This window comes from Gallus gallus, chromosome 10 (genome assembly GCF_016699485.2).
Source record: "Gallus gallus isolate bGalGal1 chromosome 10, bGalGal1.mat.broiler.GRCg7b, whole genome shotgun sequence".
Lineage (NCBI taxonomy): Eukaryota > Metazoa > Chordata > Aves > Galliformes > Phasianidae > Gallus > Gallus gallus.
In genome coordinates, this window is record NC_052541.1 from 8,672,799 (window position 1) to 8,692,058 (window position 19,260).

At 57.0% G+C, this 19,260-nt stretch overlaps 1 protein-coding gene across 2 annotated transcripts; it reads left to right on the forward strand.

The window, feature by feature from the left end:
- The first annotated feature begins 2,779 nt into the window (after positions 1–2,779).
- ONECUT1 (one cut homeobox 1) lies at positions 2,780–14,992 on the forward strand. Of its 2 annotated transcripts, none has more exons than XM_046899192.1 (2): positions 2,780–4,327; positions 13,236–14,992. In XM_046899192.1, exons 1-2 carry the CDS (start codon positions 3,107–3,109, stop codon positions 13,407–13,409), a joined length of 1,395 nt encoding a protein of 464 aa, XP_046755148.1. In that variant the 5' UTR covers positions 2,780–3,106; the 3' UTR covers positions 13,410–14,992. The 2 variants fall into 2 exon arrangements, with proteins under 2 accessions (XP_046755148.1, XP_015147374.1); XM_015291888.4 differs by having other exon boundaries at positions 2,780–4,169.
- The last annotated feature ends 4,268 nt before the right edge of the window (positions 14,993–19,260 follow it).

A 19,260-nucleotide genomic window follows, 5' to 3' on the forward strand; every position in this document is an offset into this window, starting at 1 on the left:
GGCACGGCAGCCACCCCCCGCCCCTGCGGCCCCCTTAATGCCGCCCCCCCGCGTGCCCCAGCCGCTAAAGCCCTCTTTTCTCTGCCTGCCCCGCGACAGATGTATATGTTTTTGTCACCGAGCAAGTTTCCAAGAAGCTCAACAGGGGAAAGTCTGGAAAAGTTAATCCCCCCCTGGCAGCTGTTGGCTTCGGGAGCCTCCGAGCGTCACCTTTGACATCGTCCCCGTGCGGGGGGACCCGGGTGCCGCGGCCGCCGCAAGCTGTCACCGCTCGGGGGGGGCCGGGAGAGCTGCGCCGAGGTGGCAGCGTGTGCGGGGTAGCGGCACACGGAAAAAGGAGGGGGGGGGTAGGAAAGGAATGGAAAGAAAGAAAGATAGAAGAAAAGAAAAAGAAGAGAGAAAAGAAAGAAAAAAGAAAAGGAAAGAAGGGGAAAAAAAAGAAGGAAGAAAAAGGAAAAATAAAGACGGAAAAAATAAAAAAGAAGATGGAAAAAAAAAAAGAGAAAGGAGAAAGGAAAAGAAAATGAAATGGGGGGAAATGGAAAAGAAGGGGAAAAAAGAAAAAGGAAAAAAAAAAAAAAGGAAGGACGAAGTTGTCCGCACAGCCGCCCGGCCCCGCCAGCCGCGGCCCCTCCGCCTGACACCCCGTCGTTGCCCCGGGCCCGGCCGCCCCGTCGGAGCTGCGCCGTCGCAGGGCCCGGTGCCCGCTTGTGCTGCTGTCAGCGGGAGCCGGCGGCCGTTCCGTCTGTCATCGCCGCGGATTTAAAAAGCACAACACGCGGCGCAATTCAAACAACCGAAGTTGCGTTTTAAGTCCGCGCTGAGTATCTGCTGATCAAATAAAGACTTAAGGGCGGTAACGATTATTCTGTTAAATATATGGTACTTGACTGCAAAGCGGTAATTGATTAAAGCACCGAAATGATGCGTCCCCGGCACTCCCCCTTCGCCGGCAGTGCGGGAGGTTCTGCGCCCGGGGGGTTGGGCGGGACTGGGCCACCCCGACGGCCCCGCAGGGTGCGGGCTGTGCGGGCTGTGCTCTGGGTGCGGGTCCCGGACCGTTCCCGGGCGCCCAGCGGGAGCCGTCGAGGAGCCGCAGCCTTTCCGCACAGGGAGCGTTCCGTTGCCAGGATCTCCCCGGGAGCAACGGGAAAAAAATTGTTACAGAAAAGCCGCGGTCGGACGGGATGCGGGGCCCGGGGCCTGCGGTCGTTACTCCCCGAACCCGGAGTCGCCCCGGGCCGCGGTCCCGACGTGGGGTTTGCGGGGGCTGCGCTCCTTTCTCGAATTAAAATCGGGCGCTGTGATTTTCCCCGAACCCGAGCGGGTGGCTTCCGTGCGCGGCCGTGTTCGCTTTGGCGGCCGCCCGCCCGGTGTCGGACAGAGGAACCTTTGATTATTTTAAATTTAAATATTTAAATTGTACGCAGATACGGTTAACGAGGAGCTGAGCGTCCCCATCAGATCCGGAACGCCTCGCGTTGGTCCGAGGAGCGACCGCAGCCGCTCGTCTCGCTCTCGAAATGCTTCGATGGTTTCATTTTATTTTTGCCGAACGTTTCCCGAGGCCGCGAGCGGCTTCGGGCGCCCCTTTCCCGTTCTGCCCCATCTATAAGGAATGGGGCAGCGCCGTTCGGGCCGCGCGGATCCGGGCGTCGGGGACAGCGGGAGGGCTTCGGGAAACACCCGGCGGAGGGCAGCGGCCGTCCCTCGGAGGCGCGATTCGGCGGCTCTGAGTTCTGCCGAAAACGCACGCAGAGGTGCGCGGGGGTTTCATTTCATAGACCCGACGGCGGGATAAAGACCCAACGGCGTTGGCTCGGAGGGCCGCTCACGCGGCGCTCTGCACGCAGCGGCAGCGACCTCGAAGTCCCCACAGCCGCCCGGGGCACGCGGTCAGCGCCCCGCGGACGCCGCAGCGCGACGTCGGGCAGGGCCCGAGCGCGGGACGCGCCGAAGGGCCCCGTCGGGCTCCGCTCCGCGCCGCGCCTCGGCCCGGTGCTCCGCGACGGGGCGCCGCGGGAGCGGCCCAGGGCTCCCCGTGCCACGCGCCGCACTGACAGCGCCCCGCAGCGCAGCCGGGGCCGCTCGCAGAGGCAGAGCCCCGCGGCTCCGCTCAGGGCTGCCCCGTGCCGGGGCGATGAGCCCGGCCCCACCCGCGGGCTGCGCTCCGACCCTCCCGGCCGCGGCCCCGCGGCTCTCCCGCAGCGCGCCCGCCCCGCGCCGCCGGCGGGGTCCGTTATTGTTAATGGGCGGACAATGGGCACATCTGCCCGTTCTGCCGGGATAAAGGCACCTCCGCTAACGAGGGGCCGGCGGGGGGGCCGCTTTTCTCTCTCTCCTCCTCCCCCTATTCTTTATTTCGGGGGGGGGGGGGGGGGGGGGGGGGGGGGGGGGGGGGGAGAAGACCACGGGCGCGCGGCCGCGCTGGGGCAGCTGCTCTCCGGGCACGGCCCCGCAGCGCCTGGGGGTGGGGGGGAAGGCCCGGTCACCACAGGGGGGTGGGGCGGGGGTCGGGCTGCTGCGGCGCGGGGGCACGGCTCGCGGGGATGGATCCGGGGGGGGGGGGGGGGGGGGGGGGGGGGGGGGGTGTGAAGCGGGGAACCCCGCCCGGCCGTCACACCGCGACTCCGGGGGGGGCCGCGCGGTACCGCGGCTCTGAGCGCCGCGCGCGGGGCTCGCCCCCTTAATAGGGGCGGTGACGTCACGGGGCGGGGCGCGCGGGGGCGGGGAGCGGGCGGGCGGGGGCGGGGCGGGGCGGGGCGCGCATGCGCCGCGCGGAGCGCCGCGGCGCTGCAGCGGCGGAGCGGCGGCCAAACGGCGGAGCGCAGAGAGAGCCATGGCTAGAGATGGCGAGGGGCGCGGGCGGACGGCCGCCGCGGCTGCGGAGCCTGGCCTGAGGGAGCGGGGGCCCTAGGACCGAGCCGGCGTCGTCCCGCAAAAAATAAGAAAAACTCAGTAAACCACCACCAAAAAAAAAAAAAATAAGCAAACCCAAGCGCCACCAACCGAGCGGCGACGGCACCGAGACCCCTCCAGAGCCGCCGCGTCCCGCGGGAGGAGCCGGCCCGCGCCCGCCGCACCACACGGATGTGCGCGGCCCGCGATGAACGCGCAGCTGGCGATGGAGAGCATGGGCGACCTGCACGCGGTGAGCCATGAGCCGGGCGCCGAGCTGCTGGGCGGCCCCGCGCACCCCCGCGCCGCCGCCGTGCCGCCCCGCGGGCACCTGGGCGGCCCCGCGCGGCCCGCGGGCATGGCGCTGCTGGACGGCGGCGACTTCCACCACCACCACCGCGCCGCCGAGCACGGGCTGGGGGGGCCGCTGCACCCCGCCATGAGCATGGGCTGCGAGACGCCCCCCGGCATGGGCATGAGCGGCACCTACACCACGCTGACCCCGCTGCAGCCGCTGCCGCCCATCTCCACGGTGTCGGACAAGTTCCCGCACCACCACCACCACCACCACCACCACCCGCACCAGCGCCTCCCGGGCAACGTCAGCGGCAGCTTCACGCTCATGCGGGACGAGCGGGGCCTGGCGCCCATGAACAACCTCTACGCGCCGTACCACAAGGACGTGGCCGGCATGGGGCAGAGCCTGTCGCCGCTGTCGGGCTCGGGGCTGGGCTCGGTGCACGGCTCGCAGCAGGCGCTGCCGCACTACGCGCACCCCGGCGCCGCCATGCCCGCCGACAAGATGCTGACGCCCACCGGCTTCGAGGCGCCGCACCCCGCCATGCTGAGCCGGCACGGCGAGCAGCACCTGAGCGCCCCGCCCGCCGGCATGGTGCCCCTGGGCGGCATCCCGCACCCCCCGCACGGCCACCTGGGCGCGCAGGGCCACGGGCAGCTGCTGGGGCCCGGCCGGGAGCAGAACCCCGCGGTGGCGGGCTCGCAGGCGGGCGGCGGGAGCAATTCAGGGCAAATGGAAGAAATCAATACCAAAGAAGTCGCTCAGAGGATCACCACCGAGCTCAAGCGGTACAGCATCCCCCAGGCCATCTTCGCCCAGCGGGTGCTGTGCCGCTCCCAGGGGACCCTCTCGGACCTGCTGAGGAACCCCAAGCCCTGGAGCAAGCTCAAGTCCGGCCGGGAGACCTTCCGCAGGATGTGGAAGTGGCTCCAGGAGCCCGAGTTCCAGCGGATGTCTGCTCTGCGGCTGGCAGGTGAGCGGAGCCGCGGCGGGACGGGACGGGCCGGGCCCCGCGCCTGCGCCCGGCCGTGCGGGGGTAGCTCGGGCCCCAGCAGGGTTCCCGCGCCGCGCCCGCGAAGCCCGCAGGGTTGCCGAGCTCACGCCGGGCGCCGACGCACGCGGCGGCCGCAGGTGCGGAGAAGTGCCTCCGGGAGGGCCGCAGCGGAGCTCCGGGCGGTGCCGCTGCCCGCACCGCTTTGTCCCGCCGTGGCTCGGGCCTCCCGCACCGGACCGACGCTCGGCGGCGGCGGGGCGAGGCGGATACGTTGGAATCGGCGGCGTTGCGCGGCCGGAACGGGGCCCGGGCTCCGCGCGGCCCAACGCCGCGCCCACCACGGGCTCGGGGAGCGCGGCGAGGCCGGAGCTCGGAGCGGGTTCGGGCTCCATGTCCGCCCGTGCCCGGCGGGCGCTGCGGAACGAGAGTCGCGCGCGGACGTGCGGGCCCGGCGTGCGGGAGGAACGCCGTCGGCTGAGGTCGTTCGAAAGATTTTTAACGGATTGCTGTGGTGATCGGCGCGCGGAGCGCAGCTTTGGTGCGGGGGTGAGAGGGGCGCCCCGCGGCCGTCCCGCGTCGCTGCGGGAGCTCGGCTCCGAGCCGCGGAAAGGGCCCGGCCGGGCGCCGCGTGCGGGGAACGGAGCGGAGCGCGTCGCCGGCCCCGCGGCCTCCCCACCCCCGGCGTGTGCGGGACGCGGGTTTAATATGCCGTGAGCGAGGGGCCGTTAATTAAGTGATAGGTCTCCATTAATTTGTCCCTGGAGGACGCGAGACGGTCGATCCGCCGGGGTCACCGATCCGTTCCGCAGACAACGGCGAGGGAAGGCGCGCGTCTCCCCGCTCCCAAACGCACCGACGCGCGGTGCCGGGAACCGGGGGCCGCCCGGGGTGCGCTCGGCCCGGCCGTGCCCTCGGGGCCGGGGGCGGAGCGGCACCGCTGAGACGCGGCGCGGATCCCCGTCCCTCCCGCGCCGCCTCGGCTTCGGCCCCGCTCGGCGTCCAAGGTCCGAGCTCGGCGGCGCCCTTTCCGCCTCCTGCGCTCCCCGGGAGCCGCGCGGCCCCGTCCGGCGGGCGCTGCGAGGAGGCGGACGGGGGCGGCTTCTGACGTCGGCCAACGACCGCGGGGCCGAACTTCCCGCGCCGTGCCGTACGTCCCGAGCCCCGCTCGCGTGCGCGGATCGCCGCGGAGCGGCCCCCGCCCCGATCCCGCCGCCCTCCCCGCGGGGCCGCGGCCCTTTGTTCGCTCCCGGAGCGCCCCTGCACCCGGGCGGCAGAGCGGGGCGGTCCCGGCAGAGGGGCGAAGCCTCGTCGTTTTACGTCCCCTTTTCGACGCCACCGGCCGGCCGGCACCGCGGAGCAGCGGCCTGCCGGGGCCGAGCCGTGCCGGGGCCCGAGGGGACGCGGGGACGCGGGGAGCGGCGCTCGGCCCCGCCCGGCCCCACCTGTGCCGCCCGCCGCACGTGCTCATTTGCATAGCGGCGTATCCCAGCCAATGGGGGCGGTCCTCGCGGCGCTCCCCCCGGCCCGCGGGATTCGGCCCGCGCGCCGAGCGCCGCCGTCAGGAAGGGGCGCAGAGCGGCGGGCGGCGTCTGCGAGTGCGTCAGCCGGCGGTTTCGTCCCGTGCGGGTTTTGAATGCGCGACGATCTTAGCGGGTGGTAAAAACCGGCCCGGCCTGATGTTGATGTATGATCGACAATTCCAAATCTCATAAATTACTCCCGTCGGCGGCAGTTAAATTTCACGTCCCAATCACGGCTCGCGCCCGGGCGTTCAGGGAGAGCTGGCGGCGGATGACCGCCCGGCTCCTTCCCGCCGGTGTCCGCGGGCGGCGGGGGGGCCGTGGGGGGACCCTCCCTGGGGCTCCGCCTCACGCTCCGGCACTCGGAGGGGTCGGGGGCTGCGTGGAAGCCGGACTGAGGCGCCGGCGCTTCCCCGGGCCGCGTGTGGCAGCGTGAGCAGCGCTGAGCTCTTCCAGCCTCCATCTTATTCACCCCATCTCCCCTCTCCGTTCTCTCTTTGTCTGCCCCCCCCCCACCCCCTCCCCCCACCCGCACCGCTGACTCCCGGAGGGCAGCGAAGGGCTCCGAGAAGAAACGCGGTTCGAAGGAAGCTCCCGGCCCCGCCGCGGCCCGTTGGCGTTTCCGAGCGGTCCTCCCCGGTATTTCCCAGCGGCGCGGGCCGTCGGGCGGGGGCGGCCGCTGCTCCGGGGGTGCCGAGCGCGTCCCGGGAGGCGGCGGCCCCCTTCGTTCTCCTTCCCTCCCCCCCGCTGCGTTGCGGTGACCCGGCTGCTGCTGGCCGGACCTACACGTCTGTTCTCTCCTCCCCGTCTCCCTTCTCCCCTCCCAAACGAAATCTCGGCCAAGCCGAGCGCTGGGCAACCTGCGAGGGTTTCTCGCCAAATTAACCGTAAAGAAATCAATACCGGAATCGGAGCGTTCTCCGCATTAATACGGAATCTGACGAGGGCCGCCCGCTCCGGAGCCCGCTGCCGCCGTGGGCCCCGCGTTCTCCGGCCGTGTCACTGAGGCGGGACCGCCTCCCAGCCGCTCGCACGCACCGCGTTCGCCCTTCGTTAATGTCGGCCCTGCGCCTCCCGCCTCCCCCGCGTTCGTCCGTTCCTTCGTTCCAATCCGCTGCGATGTTGACGAAGCGGCCTCGGGACCGCTCCGTCCCTTCTGCCCGCGCCGCCCGGGGGCTGCCGTCGAACTGCCCCGGCCCGGTGCCTCCCGCCGTTCCCGGCGACTCTGCGCCCTCTACTGACCGCCTCCGCGCCGGGCGGCGGATCCCCCGGGCCGGGGCACCCCGACGGGGCGGGAGGACGGACGGCGGTGCGCGGCGCCGTGCGGGCCCCGGAGCAGCCCGGCTCGCGGCGGCTTCAGCACTGCGGACAGTTACCGGCGGCGCGGGGCCGCCCCGGAGGGCTCGGCCGAGGCTTTATGGGACCGCTGCGGAGCCGTCGGGCAGCGCTCGGGAAGGCGGCGGTGCGGCTGTGCGCGCCTCGCCGGGACTGACCGCGCTCGGCTTCGGCTGCGGGCGGCAGCGCGACCCCGCGGGCACCACGCACGGACGGGGTCGTTTCGAGCGCGGGAGCCGCCTGCTCGAGGCCCGCCTCGGGGCAGCGCGGTACCGGGGGCGGCTCTGGGACCTCTGCCCGGTGAGCTCCGGGCTCCCTCTGCGCTCCGTGGCTGCCGCACCTCCGCGTGCGCGGATCCAAAGCGGCGATTTCGCCGCAAACATCGATGTCTCGGGATAGATCACCTCCCGGCGGAGAAGCGGCCGGTCTTACCGAAATTCTTCCGCAACGAGGCTCACTCGAGCCGTCCCGCTCCCGAGGAGGTCGGCCCCGCGATGCTGTGAATTCACGGGAGCAGCTTTCACACCGACACCGCTCGGGCGGGCGCTGCAGGGGCACCGAGCGGGACGGGGGCCGCGGGCGTCCGCCCGGAGCTCGGGGCACGGCCTCAACACGGCAGCACCCGCACCGCAATGCCTCGGCGTGGGGACCCGGCGGTGGCACCGCTGTCTCACGAACGCGAGGCAGCTCTCGCTGTTTGAATATTGTCGGAACTGACTTTACAACTAACGGAGTGGAAGTGGGGCCGGGCCTCAGGAAACGAGCCCGAGAGCGGCCCGCTTGGTACCTGCCTTCGAGGGCCTTTAAAATCCCGGCGAAGCTCTGGGAGCGGAACGCGTCACTTCCACAGCCCGGAAACCCCCTTTCGGCGGCTGCGGCGGAACCGGGGCTGGGGCGGCCGCACGGCAGCGGGGCGAGGGGCGGCGGGGGCGGCCCCAGCCGGGCGCTGCGGGGCGCTGCGGGGCGGCGCTGCCCGGAGCGGCAGCGGCGAGCCGAGGTCGCCACCCAGGGGCCGGCAGCCGCCAGCGCTCATAGGAAGGGAAGGGCTAACGTGATTAACATATTGATGGAGTCGCAAAAATCATTCATTAAGGCAATTTAATCTTTGCTATTAAATGTCCTTTCAATTCATTTGAGGTAATTAAGATGCCGTTAAAGTGATTAAATTCTAATTACTTATGCTAGACAAAGAAATATTTGTCACAGTAATATGGTTAGCTAAAGACCCGGCTCCAGAAATTCAGCGTTTGCTTTAAATGATATAGCGGGAATATCGGGTGCTTCCCCCATTGATCCACTTAGCGGCAGGCCCTGGGTGGCCGTGGCAGCTCACGCAGGTGCTCACGGGTCTGTCAGCACTGCAGGCGTGTGGAGCCCGGAATCCCCGCTGCCGAGTCAGCGTGCCTGAGCCCGCCTCGCTTTGTTATTCCGGTGGCAGCAAATTAAGGTCGCATTTTAATACAGTGCACGCAATGAGGTGTTCGGCACTGGCAGTCTCAGCTGGGATCCGTGCGTTGGCAGGGTGATGCTGGGCTGTGAGCTTCCCATGCAGATATACCCTTAACTCTTCTCATGTTGTGGAACAGCAAAAGGGGCATGATGGCACAGAAATAAGATCCAGAGCAAGTGACCTCTGGGAGGATGTAAATACAGATTGCCGGAGAGACAAAGTGCTGAATGGCACCGGGAGGATCTAGAGAAGAGAACTGCCTGTTTCTAGCTCACGTGGTGAGGTCTCTGGCAAGGTAGCATGTGAGTTATAGGCCCCTCATCTTCTCATACTCCCCCCAAATAGGAGGTTTTGGCAATTAGGAAAGATCTATCAGCGTCTCTCTGCCAGCTCCAGAGGCGTTATTCCCACGAAAAGGATGGAGCTTATCACCCTCAACTGTATGTTATCATCACTCTGAATTCACCATATACTTTCGGCTACTCGCTCTGAGCACACTCCTGTAGCCGTGTGGCTGGGAACATCTCTGGTGTCCGAACCAGGCCCAGCCTCCGATGGAAACCCTGCTGCCCCCACCAAAGGCAGCTCCCTTTGGAGGAATTTCCCCCCCAGGATACCTTCTGGGCTGCACTGCTGAAGGCTTTTCCTTCTCTAAAATTGCTGTTGGATGTGTTGCAACGTTTCAAATGGAAAGCAGGTGATTTAGAAGGAGAGTCCCAGGGTGTTGGTGGGCCCCATTTGGATGGCCGAGGCAGGTGCCAGATTCTACAGATGGAACATGGCAAAGATCAGAAAATGTGTTAAAGAAGGGAACTCTGACAGGGTTTTGATGTCTGTGAGGCATGCCCTGTACAGATGGACTCAAAATAGCAAGAAGGTTTCATTTTGTCAGAGGAGGGGGAAAAGGGACCCTCACAAAACTTGTGATTGCTCTCGAGTCAATATCCTGCATGCCTGCTTGTGTTTCCTGCAGCATCCTGCTCTGCAGCACTTCGGCTGGCTCCTGGTGCAGCCTGGCCACGTTGTTCCCTGGGGTTCTCCCACTCAGCGTGGGGTGGCTCTCCCAGCTGCCAGATGTGAACTCCACACTGCTGTCAGGGAACCCTGCACTGGAGCCTCCGGGACAGGCATAATGCTGTTGTTTTTTCTCCCGCCTGTCTGAAGGAAATGCTGTGCTTATGGACAGTGCCGTTCTGCTGGGCTTTGTCCCGCTGCCTGCTCCCCCACACCAGCAGTGTCTGATCTCTCAGTGTTCGTGGCTGTCTTTCCATCTTGAAAGGGAATCCTGAAGCAGGGAGCCCTCGGGGTGCTGCATGCTCCCTTGCTGTTACCCGCTGCACCTGCAGATGTGTGCGTGCCTCAGCTTCGGCTCCCCCAGGTGCTTGGAAGCAGCTCTGGGAAGGGCTCTGGGCTCCTAATGGCCTCCTCCTGCGTGTAGCGCCCGGCTCAGCCTCCTGGACATGGCTGTGGTGGGGCCGCAGGACCCGTGTGCTCAGAGCAGAGGGCAGGGCGGGGGCGTGCAGAGCTCCCCAGTGCCAGCAAGTGAGCACAGCCACATCCCTCGGGCGGCTCGTGAGGAACAAAGGGAGACAGAACTGGATTGATGGGCTGCATCGGGAGAATTACAACTGTCAGAAATATCTGCTGCTCAGGGCACAGGAAGATGGAAGTGACGGGGAGAGGCCAGAGTTCAGCACTGGATTTATAGGGCTCCTTCTAGCACTGATAATATTACATTGTCATATCCGCACCTGTGTTGCCAGACTCAAAGGGACTCTGCTGTGTTGTCTTTTTTAAACTAGGCTTTCTTTGGGCTCTTTCCAAAGGCACTGCGAGGTGCCTTGCTGGTGGGGCGGAGGGCAGGCCTGGCTGCGCTGTGTGCTGTGCCGTGCTTATATCCCTATATGGGTGTGTGGTAAATAGTTCTAAGATGGGCTCTGGTGCTTTACCAAAAGAGATGCCAGCTGTGTCGGTGAGGCCTGTGCCTCCAGCAGCTGCCCGTGCCACAGGAGCTCTGGCCATAGCAGGCACTGCTGCTGTGTTGGCATGGCCTGGGCTGAGGCCTGGGCAGCGCTCGCCTCACAGCGGGCTTCACCTCACCATGCGCATTTGTTCGCTGGCAAGCTGGAAGCTATGATTTATTATTAAAATTGATTGGCTCCAATGCAGGAAAAACGATCGTCAGGAAACCCTATTACGGTTTTTCATTATCACCATTATTTATTTTTAAGTGCTATTAATATTCCCGGGCCCAGACAAGGCAGAAGATGGAGGCGGGAGTCGCCCTCCCCGCTCAGGCAGAGGCCTGGCAGCCCTGCTGGGAGCTCTGTGAGCCAGGGAGCTTCGCCGTGGGCCAGGCCTTGGAACCAGCAGTGTCGTGCAGTAGTCTGTGAAGGAACCATGTCTCTGCTGTTCTGTTTTGGTCTCTTCCCTTCACCAGCCAGCAAACAGCTCATAGGAAGGGCACAGTCAGTCCCAGCGTGTGTGGGATCAGCAGTCACCTGCAAAGTGAGGTGCTGGGCAAACTGGAGAGAAGTGAAATACTGAACTCAGCTTATTTGTATCACAGAACTGGCAGAATTTGTTCTATTCTGCTCAGCAGTGAGCACTTTTTTCTTACCCCTGGGATGTTGCTAGCAGTAATCATAGAACTGAACTTTGAGAGCAAAGTATTGGGTAACTGCTGAGATATTTTCTGGGGAAATAATTATCCAGGAATGTTAAATCTCAGAAGCAGAAGCTCAGGTTGACACGGTACGTGAGTTCGTTTCACAATATGTGGCTGTTCTGTTCTCTGTGGCTTCAGAGAACTCTTGTACTCACTGGTGATGGAAGCCCCGAGGTGTGCACAGCCAGGTGAGCCGCTCTGTGATCCCCGGTGATGTGGGTCACACTGCAGGTGTAGGCAGGGTTGTGTGGCAAATGGTGGTTTCTCTGCACAGTACGCCCAGGTGAAAGCTGGGATTTGCTTTGTCTTTGGAAAAGTGAACTGTAAAGCGGTGTGAGTTGAAATGAGCTGTTAGGGGCAACTAATGTGGCATGGGCTCAGTTTGCCTCTTTAGCAGGACAGACAGTGGGCAGCTGGAGCTGCTAGAGCTGAGTCCCACAGCTTCTCCCTCAGGAGCTTCTGACCTCAAATGTTGAGGTGTATAAAAAGTTGACATTCTGTCTATCCCTCCCGCACTCCTCATTTTCTCATTTTGAATATCAATTGGTAACTAACAAACTATTCCTGCAGTAGTATTTTTAACCCATGAGTTATCAACATTTACTTCCAGTCGGGACCCAGAATTATTTCTGTAGGGCCTGATCCCTGCAGTGGGTTCACTGGCTTAGCTCTGTGAGAAACCTGTTGCATCAAACCTGTTTTTCAGCCTAGAAGTGATACCATATTTTAGAGGTTAAGATGTAACTTCAAAGCACTCTTCAAAGGTTTTCAGATAAAAATAGCCATAGAAAATGTGAGTCTGGCATATCAGTCCTTATGATCATATGGAGGGGTGCGTGGCTGAGACCCACACCATTAGGCTCCGCAAAAGCATCTGCATAGATGCAGCTGGAAGGCCACCGGAGGGACAGGCGGTGGGTGACCGTTCTTCTGTCTTCCTCAAGCAGTTACAGCCTCGTGACAGTGCTGGCCCTGGCTAACAACAAAAGGTGGAGAAAGGATCTTTGTAAAATAATTTGTTGTCTTCATTCTGTATCCGTGGGATAGGTGGAGGTACTGCACTGAGTTTTTAATATGGTCAGCACTGATCTCCACAGTAATAAGGGCTAGGCACACAGAGGCAAAACATCCATATTCTTTTTGAAGTACCTCTCTAAACCAGCATTAAAGGACATTGTTAGAGCAGAAAAAAAGAGGAAACAGACAACTTCAGACTCTTTTGAAAGTGAGACAGACCAATCTGTCCTCCCAGGGAACCCTTTTATCCTGGCTAAATGCTAACAATATGAGCTGGCAGGCGGTCAAAGGCTGCGGGGGACTTGGAGCTGTGCTCCCAGCTCCCTGGTTTCTGCCAAGCAGGTGATCTGCAAGGCAGATTTTGGGTTGCCATGGCCCATCAGTGGTGTGTGGTGTAACAGCTCTCTGAAAGGGAGCAGAGGGGAGAGAGAGGACAGAAGAAAGTGGAATTGCATAAGGAAGAGTTGGTGTGCTCTTGTTCTGTGTGAAAATATGAGTTGTTTTATTCAGAACACATCGTTCTGGGCTGTGAGATGGTATCAGGGTCCTGTTTTCTCCCAGTTCCTTATTTCTCAGCCCCCCCCCCCCCAAAAAAAAAAAAAAAAACAGAAGAGAGAGAGAGAGAAAAAAACCATCACTAACAACAAAACAGAAATGGATTCACAGCAAATAGCGAAGATTAGAAATGTAGGGAAGATTGACGTAAGAGCTCCGTGAATTTCCACTCTACGTTCGAGGGATGTTGCATAGTTCACCCATGCCAAAATTTAACCTCCCAGGGACAGCTTCACTAAGTTTTAGCAGACAACGGCAAAGGCATTTACTAATTTATTTTTCATAGATAATAGTATGTTAAAATTATAACCTTAAACTTGTCTTTAAACTGACTTGTGTGAGTGCCTGACATTAGACCCACAAAACCTGCATATAAGTGCATGTCTCATCCCATGCCACACGTCCTCACCGAATGTAGAAGCCAAAGTGAATGCTCCTTTTATTCTAGTTGTCATTTACCACTCTGCCAGACCTCTAACCAGTGCTCCGCTTTCTTGCAGCATGCAAGAGGAAAGAACAAGAGCACGGGAAGGACAGAGGGAATACTCCCAAAAAGCCTCGGTTGGTCTTCACGGATGTCCAGCGTCGAACTCTACATGCAATATTCAAGGAAAATAAGCGTCCATCCAAAGAATTACAAATCACCATTTCCCAGCAGCTCGGGTTGGAGCTGAGCACCGTCAGCAACTTTTTCATGAATGCACGGAGGAGGAGTCTGGATAAGTGGCAAGACGAGGGCAGCTCCAATTCAGGCAACTCATCTTCATCAAGCACTTGTACCAAAGCATGAAGGAATTACCACAAACTAAACCTCGGTGGAAAAGCTTTAAAAATAAATAAATAAATAAATAAAGACAGACCAGGACCTCAAGATAGCAGGTTTATACTTAGAACTATTTGAAAAAAATGTTATTTATAAGTCCAAAGAAACCAAAGACTTATTTCACCTGCATTATGACTTTGTTCTAAGACACACGCTTTAGTAGGATGACAACTTGCAAAAAATAAAGGAAAGAAGAGAGTGAAATGGAATGAACGAAGTGGAACACGAAGAGAAGAAAAGTAGACCACTGGTCTCACACCTTCATCCATGATCATCTTCACCGTCCTTGGCTGTGTAGTGGTTTGGAGCATAGTGATTTCTTGTCATTGAATAGACATCTTGTCAGATATGGCTCTTCATTTCCACAGCGATCGCCATGAAGGTGTGCAGTGTGTCCATGCTGTGTACACACCGGTGGTAGGGACTGAGTCAGAGCTGGTTGGCAGAGAGGGTCGTGTGCAGCATGACCAGCAAGGCGTGGAGTCGTCCGAATGCATTTGAATGGTAGTGTGATTTTTGCTGTTTTGGTGTTTGAGCTTCCCCGGCGCGATGCCCGGACACGAGTTCAAACTAGGCAGAGAAATTTTGAATGGTACCTAAACCAGTGCATTCTCTTTGTTTGTTAAGGAATGTTCAGATTTAAAAAAGGGAAACTATTCCATCCATAAAAAATCGACTAGCTACCAAAGAACACATTTAATAATTATATTGCAGGTATTTTATTGCAATGATTTTAATATTCCAAAGCTATTTTTACACAAAATACTATGTAGAGTTATAGGTATAAACTAATCTAACTGTATAACACATAAAACTTGTAATCAAGACTGTTATTTGCCATTAGTAATGTCACATTCTTGTTTCTTTTCACGAATGGCAAGAAAGAATGGCACAACGGGGCCGGGGCCCAACACTTGGTCAATGCTCATTGATGTTAGGGAGCTTTTTTTTCTTTTTTTTTTTTTTTTTTTTTTTTTACCTACTGACTTTTTTAGGCAGAGGAATAGTGATGCATGTGAAGACCTGGGGGTCTTTTCCCATTGAAAGCAGGACACCGGGTAGCGTTGGTGGCAGCTCTGGCAGGAGCTCTGGGCGTGCCGTTGGAAAGCCGAGTCATGGCTCCTCTGAAGTTGATAGCAGTGTTCCCATGATACAAAGGCACAGCCTGTTGTCACATGGCTTCATGTCCGTGTGCATCAGGCTGAGCTTTCTTCCGTGCATTCTTTCTTGCTCATCTGTTAATCCAAATACTGCATGAAATAGTTTAAAATTCATAGTTGGAAAGTTTAACTACTCTGTTGCTAACAGAACCTCAGAAGATAAACCATCCCATCCCTACTCTGATAAAAGAAAAAAGAAAAGCGTGCAACATCTGCAAATTGAATTTTAGTGTAAGGGGAAATTGGACTTTAAAAACCATACATGTGCCTGTTAGATTTCTAACTGGTGTCCCGAATTCTGTCATAATTCTACTAGGCAGATTAAATTCCAGAGTAACCAAATATGCAGGTTAGGCCCAAGGGATTAGAAATAGGTAATCTTACTTATGCTCCTTTTTATTTCTCTTCTCTTCTCTTCTCTTCTCTTCTCTTCTCTTCTCTTCTCTTCTCTTCTCTTCTCTTCTCTTCTCTTCTCTTCTCTTCTCTTCTCTTCTCTTCTCTTCTCTTCTCTTCTCTTCTCTTCTCTTCTCTTCTCTTCTCTTCTCTTCTCTTCTCTTCTCTTCTCTTCTCTTCTCTTCTCTTCTCTTCTCTTCTCTTCTCTTCTCTTCTCTTCTCTTCTCTTCTCTTCTCTTCTCTTCTCTTCTCTTCTCTTCTCTTCTCTTCTCTTCTCTTCTCTTCTCTTCTCTTCTCTTCTCTTCTCTTCTCTTCTCTTCTCTTCTCTTCTCTTCTCTTCTCTTCTCTTCTCTTCTCTTCTCTTCTCTTCTCTTCCCTTCTCTTCCCTTCCCTTCCCTTCCCTTCCCTTCCCTTCCCTTCCCTTCCCTTCCCTTCCCTTCCCTTCCCTTCCCTTCCCTTCCCTTCCCTTCCCTTCCCTTCCCTTCCCTTCCCTTCCCTTCCCTTCCCTTCCCTTCTCTTCTCTTCTCTTCTCTTCTCTTCTCTTCTCTTCCCTTCTCTTCTCTTCCCTTCCCTTCCCTTCCCTTCCCTTCCCTTCCCTTCCCTTCCCTTCCCTTCCCTTCCCTTCCCTTCCCTTCCCTTCCCTTCCCTTCCCTTCCCTTCCCTTCCCTTCCCTTCCCTTCCCTTCCCTTCCCTTCCCTTCCCTTCCCTTCCCTTCCCTTCCCTTCCCTTCCCTTCCCTTCCCTTCCCTTCCCTTCCCTTCCCTTCCCTTCCCTTCCCTTCCCTTCCCTTCCCTTCCCTTCCCTTCCCTTCCCTTCCCTTCCCTTCCCTTCCCTTCCCTTCCCTTCTCTTCCCTTCTCTTCCCTTCTCTTCCCTTCTCTGTTCTGTTATTTTAAGGGAAATTAAAATTCAAGGTAAACTAGAATCCTACCAACATCAGCCATACAGGCTTTTGTGATGAAGCCCACTCACATACCAGTGGCACCATTTATTTCCCAAGATGACAGGGTCTAGTTAGGATTCAGGGTACATAGGTAATTTCCAGTAGGTGTTTCGAATTAAACCAAAGTATCTCTTCATTAAAATAAATTCAAGGAAAACCAAGTAAAACAGATATTTCGCCCCATTTTTCTATGTTAAAGCCAGTTTAAGAATGGCAAAGCAAATGTCTATTTAAACATAATCTCTGAGGCTTTAGAACTTCTAGCTTACCTTAAATTTTAGAGAGCGCTCTTTTAAAGTGTTCCATTCCCACCAAAGTATAGCTGACAAATACTAGTAAGTTCATCTATAAAGCGTCTTATGAATACAGTTTCAGTAGTGTAAGATTAAAACAGGACAGTAATAACTAATGTTTTAGGTTTTTGTTTTTGCTTTTGTTTTTTTTTTTTTCCCAGCAAAACACTGCTTTGTAACGTACCTATAGTTTAGAAAAGAAAGCCTTATTTATTTAAAACTTGAGAATTTAAAAATGCAGGGAAATTCAAAGTCCATCACCGCATTTTTTAGTATTTCCATTGTATTGTCTCTAGAGACTACTTGCTGAAACCAAAGAGAACTTTCATACCAGCATTAAATTTGCACCCAATATGCAATTTCAGGATCTCTGGTACACACCCACCCCTATGAGCCCCCGAGTAGATCTATGTATACATACATGCACACACATTTCCCCGTGGTGTATGCGCGTATACATGCACACGTATACACACACACCAAAACTGATGCACAAGTTATAGATTTTAAGTGTTGGCATTTTTTTTTACATGCCTGTTGAGGTATCTGTAAACCTTTTGTTTTTTTATAAGCCATGGAGAACAAAACCACCCTTGCCATAAGCAGTATGCGCCTAGTACTCAGAATAGACCAAGAACCCACTTTTCTTTAATTGTCTTCAGACCGTGCAGCAGATCCCTGTGGCACTGCTCCCCTGTGCCCCGGGCACACAGCACAGCCCCATCCCATCGCTGCTGCTCGTCGGCTGCCATCCCTTCCCAGCACTATGCCGAGCGTCACACCCATCCTGTCCCATTGCGTCAGTGTCCGTCTGTCCACCTGGATGAGGTCGGGGCTTCACGCCCGACAAACTGGAAATTAGTTTCAGATTCCAAACCCAAAGGACCTGAAAGTCTGTCAGGAACATTTAGGAGAGGAGCAGAACCCAGTCTACCATGGTACCATGGGGCTTCATGGCATGAGGGTGTCAGGGGTGTGCGTTCGGCCCATGGGGGCTGCCAAAAGCATGCCGACCCCAGGGAGGCTGGTTCAGGGGCGAAGCGTCCGCACCCATCCCATCCTAAGGGCGCTGTTGGCTCTCTGGGGAGCAGGCACAGCCCCAGGTGGCAGCGCTGCTCGGCTCGGCCCCAGGAGGCTTCCCAGGGCCTTGTCCTCCTCTCCTCACTCAGGTAAAGCCAAGCGAGCCGGTGGGGCCGTGCTGCTGCTCCCGCAGGTGGTGCCAACAGCTGCCTTGGGTGCGGGGCCGGCAATGGGCACAGCCCTGGGTGCTGCTGGAGGGCAAGCCCAGGGGACTGCCGCTGGGCACTGCCCAAAGGAGCCCCAGGGCCTTCTCCCAAGCCGTGAGCCGCCTTCTCGCCCCTTCCTTCCACCACTCTTCCTCCTCTCCTCCTTTGTACATAAGAATGAAAACTATGCATTTAGCAAACAAAGAGAAAGCACTTACCCTTTTCTATCCAGCTGCGTTTGGGTGCATTCAAAGGTCCAGAGGCTAATTTTGAGACTTTGCTTAGCCTTCTGGTTTATTATTGTGGTGTGGTTAGCTTTACAATACATTTGGTAACTATTTGCTAAAGACAAAGAAGCAAAAGGTAAGGAATAGCTACTTCCACGTGTTAAAAAAAAAAAAAAAAAAAGGAAAAAAAAGGAAAAAAAAAGAAAAAAAAAAGTGTGTAAAGATCTACTATTTATAGTGTGAACCAAAGACGCTACCTCACTCGATTTCCATTGGTGATTTTAATCACATTGATGATACCAAAGAATACCAAAGATTTTTCATGCACGGCCTCGGTCTGTGAAGGGAACTCCTCCCCCCCTCCTCGCCTCTCCCAGTGCGTAGACGCGTCTGCTCCTTGTAGCGATGACGGTAACCTGATGAATGCTTCTCTTACTACAACTCTACTGCTGACGATGATAAGGATAATAATAATAAAGCTCTAGGCAAACATGTTGCAAACTTTGTAAACTCCTAGGACGAGTGCCTTGCTTGAACCAAAGTGTTAAACCGCTGTTGACCTCTTTATCTCTCACCTTATACTCTTTGAATACCTCAGCCTGTTAGAAAGGCCACTAATGAAAAAAGGAATAATTCTTCACCGTGGTGCTTTTTGCCGTGCAACCATGCAATGAAACTTTCTTTGATACCAAAGGAAAATGTTTTTTTCCACTTTCTTGCTGACAAACCAAAGGTTCCTTCCTCCTTCCCCCGCAAGCAGCGTGAGTCCCTCAGCCCAGACAGGCCGTGCATTGCTTTTACCAATTCCTCCAAATACCTCATAGTAATAAATCGTTAGGGTTACGTTGTATAGAGAGTCTATGTGATAAGGCAGAACTTACTAGTTTGATAATTGTTAAGGTTACTTAAAAGAAGCTTTATAATTCTTATTTATTTTGTAGGGGTTGTTTTTTGTTTGTACATTCCTTTTTTATTGCTGTGGTCGGGTTTGGGTTTCTTCTTCTTCTCTTTTGGCAGAACTTCTCTGTTATACTCAAGGAAGATCCTATCCCTGGAAATGGTTCAAAGTGGGTAAAGATCGCAGGTTGCAATGAACGCGAGAAAGGGAAAAGCGGCTCTGATTTCTTTTCTTTCGGTTGGGATGCTTTGTGTTTGCTGGTCGACGTTCTTTTCACAGGGTAAAAAAGATATTATCTGCTGTGATAAATGGTTCCTATTTTTTCTCTATAATGTGCTGTGATTTTTAATTTAATTACATTTTGTATACGCTTATTTAATCACTGCTTTAATTTATGACTATGTAGTTTAAAAAGAAATTGTATATAGTAGATTCGAAAATGGCCAAAGCTTTATGTTACAATCTTTTCATTCTCGATGCCGAGATAAACTGAAGGAGAGTGCTTCTCTTGACTGCAGGGTGTGTCTTCAGGCTTGTCTTGGCGTGCACTTCCACGCGTGTCCCA

What these genes read in the sequence shown, in the direction of transcription:
- ONECUT1 (XM_046899192.1), top strand. Translation starts at nt 3,107, where the DNA reads ATGAACGCGCAGCTGGCGATGGAGAGCATGGGCGACCTGCACGCGGTG. An exon ending in GACGCACGCGGCGGCCGCAG is followed by an intron (nt 4,328 to 13,235) that starts GTGCGGAGAAGT and finishes GCTTTCTTGCAG; the next exon opens with CATGCAAGAGGAAAGAACAA.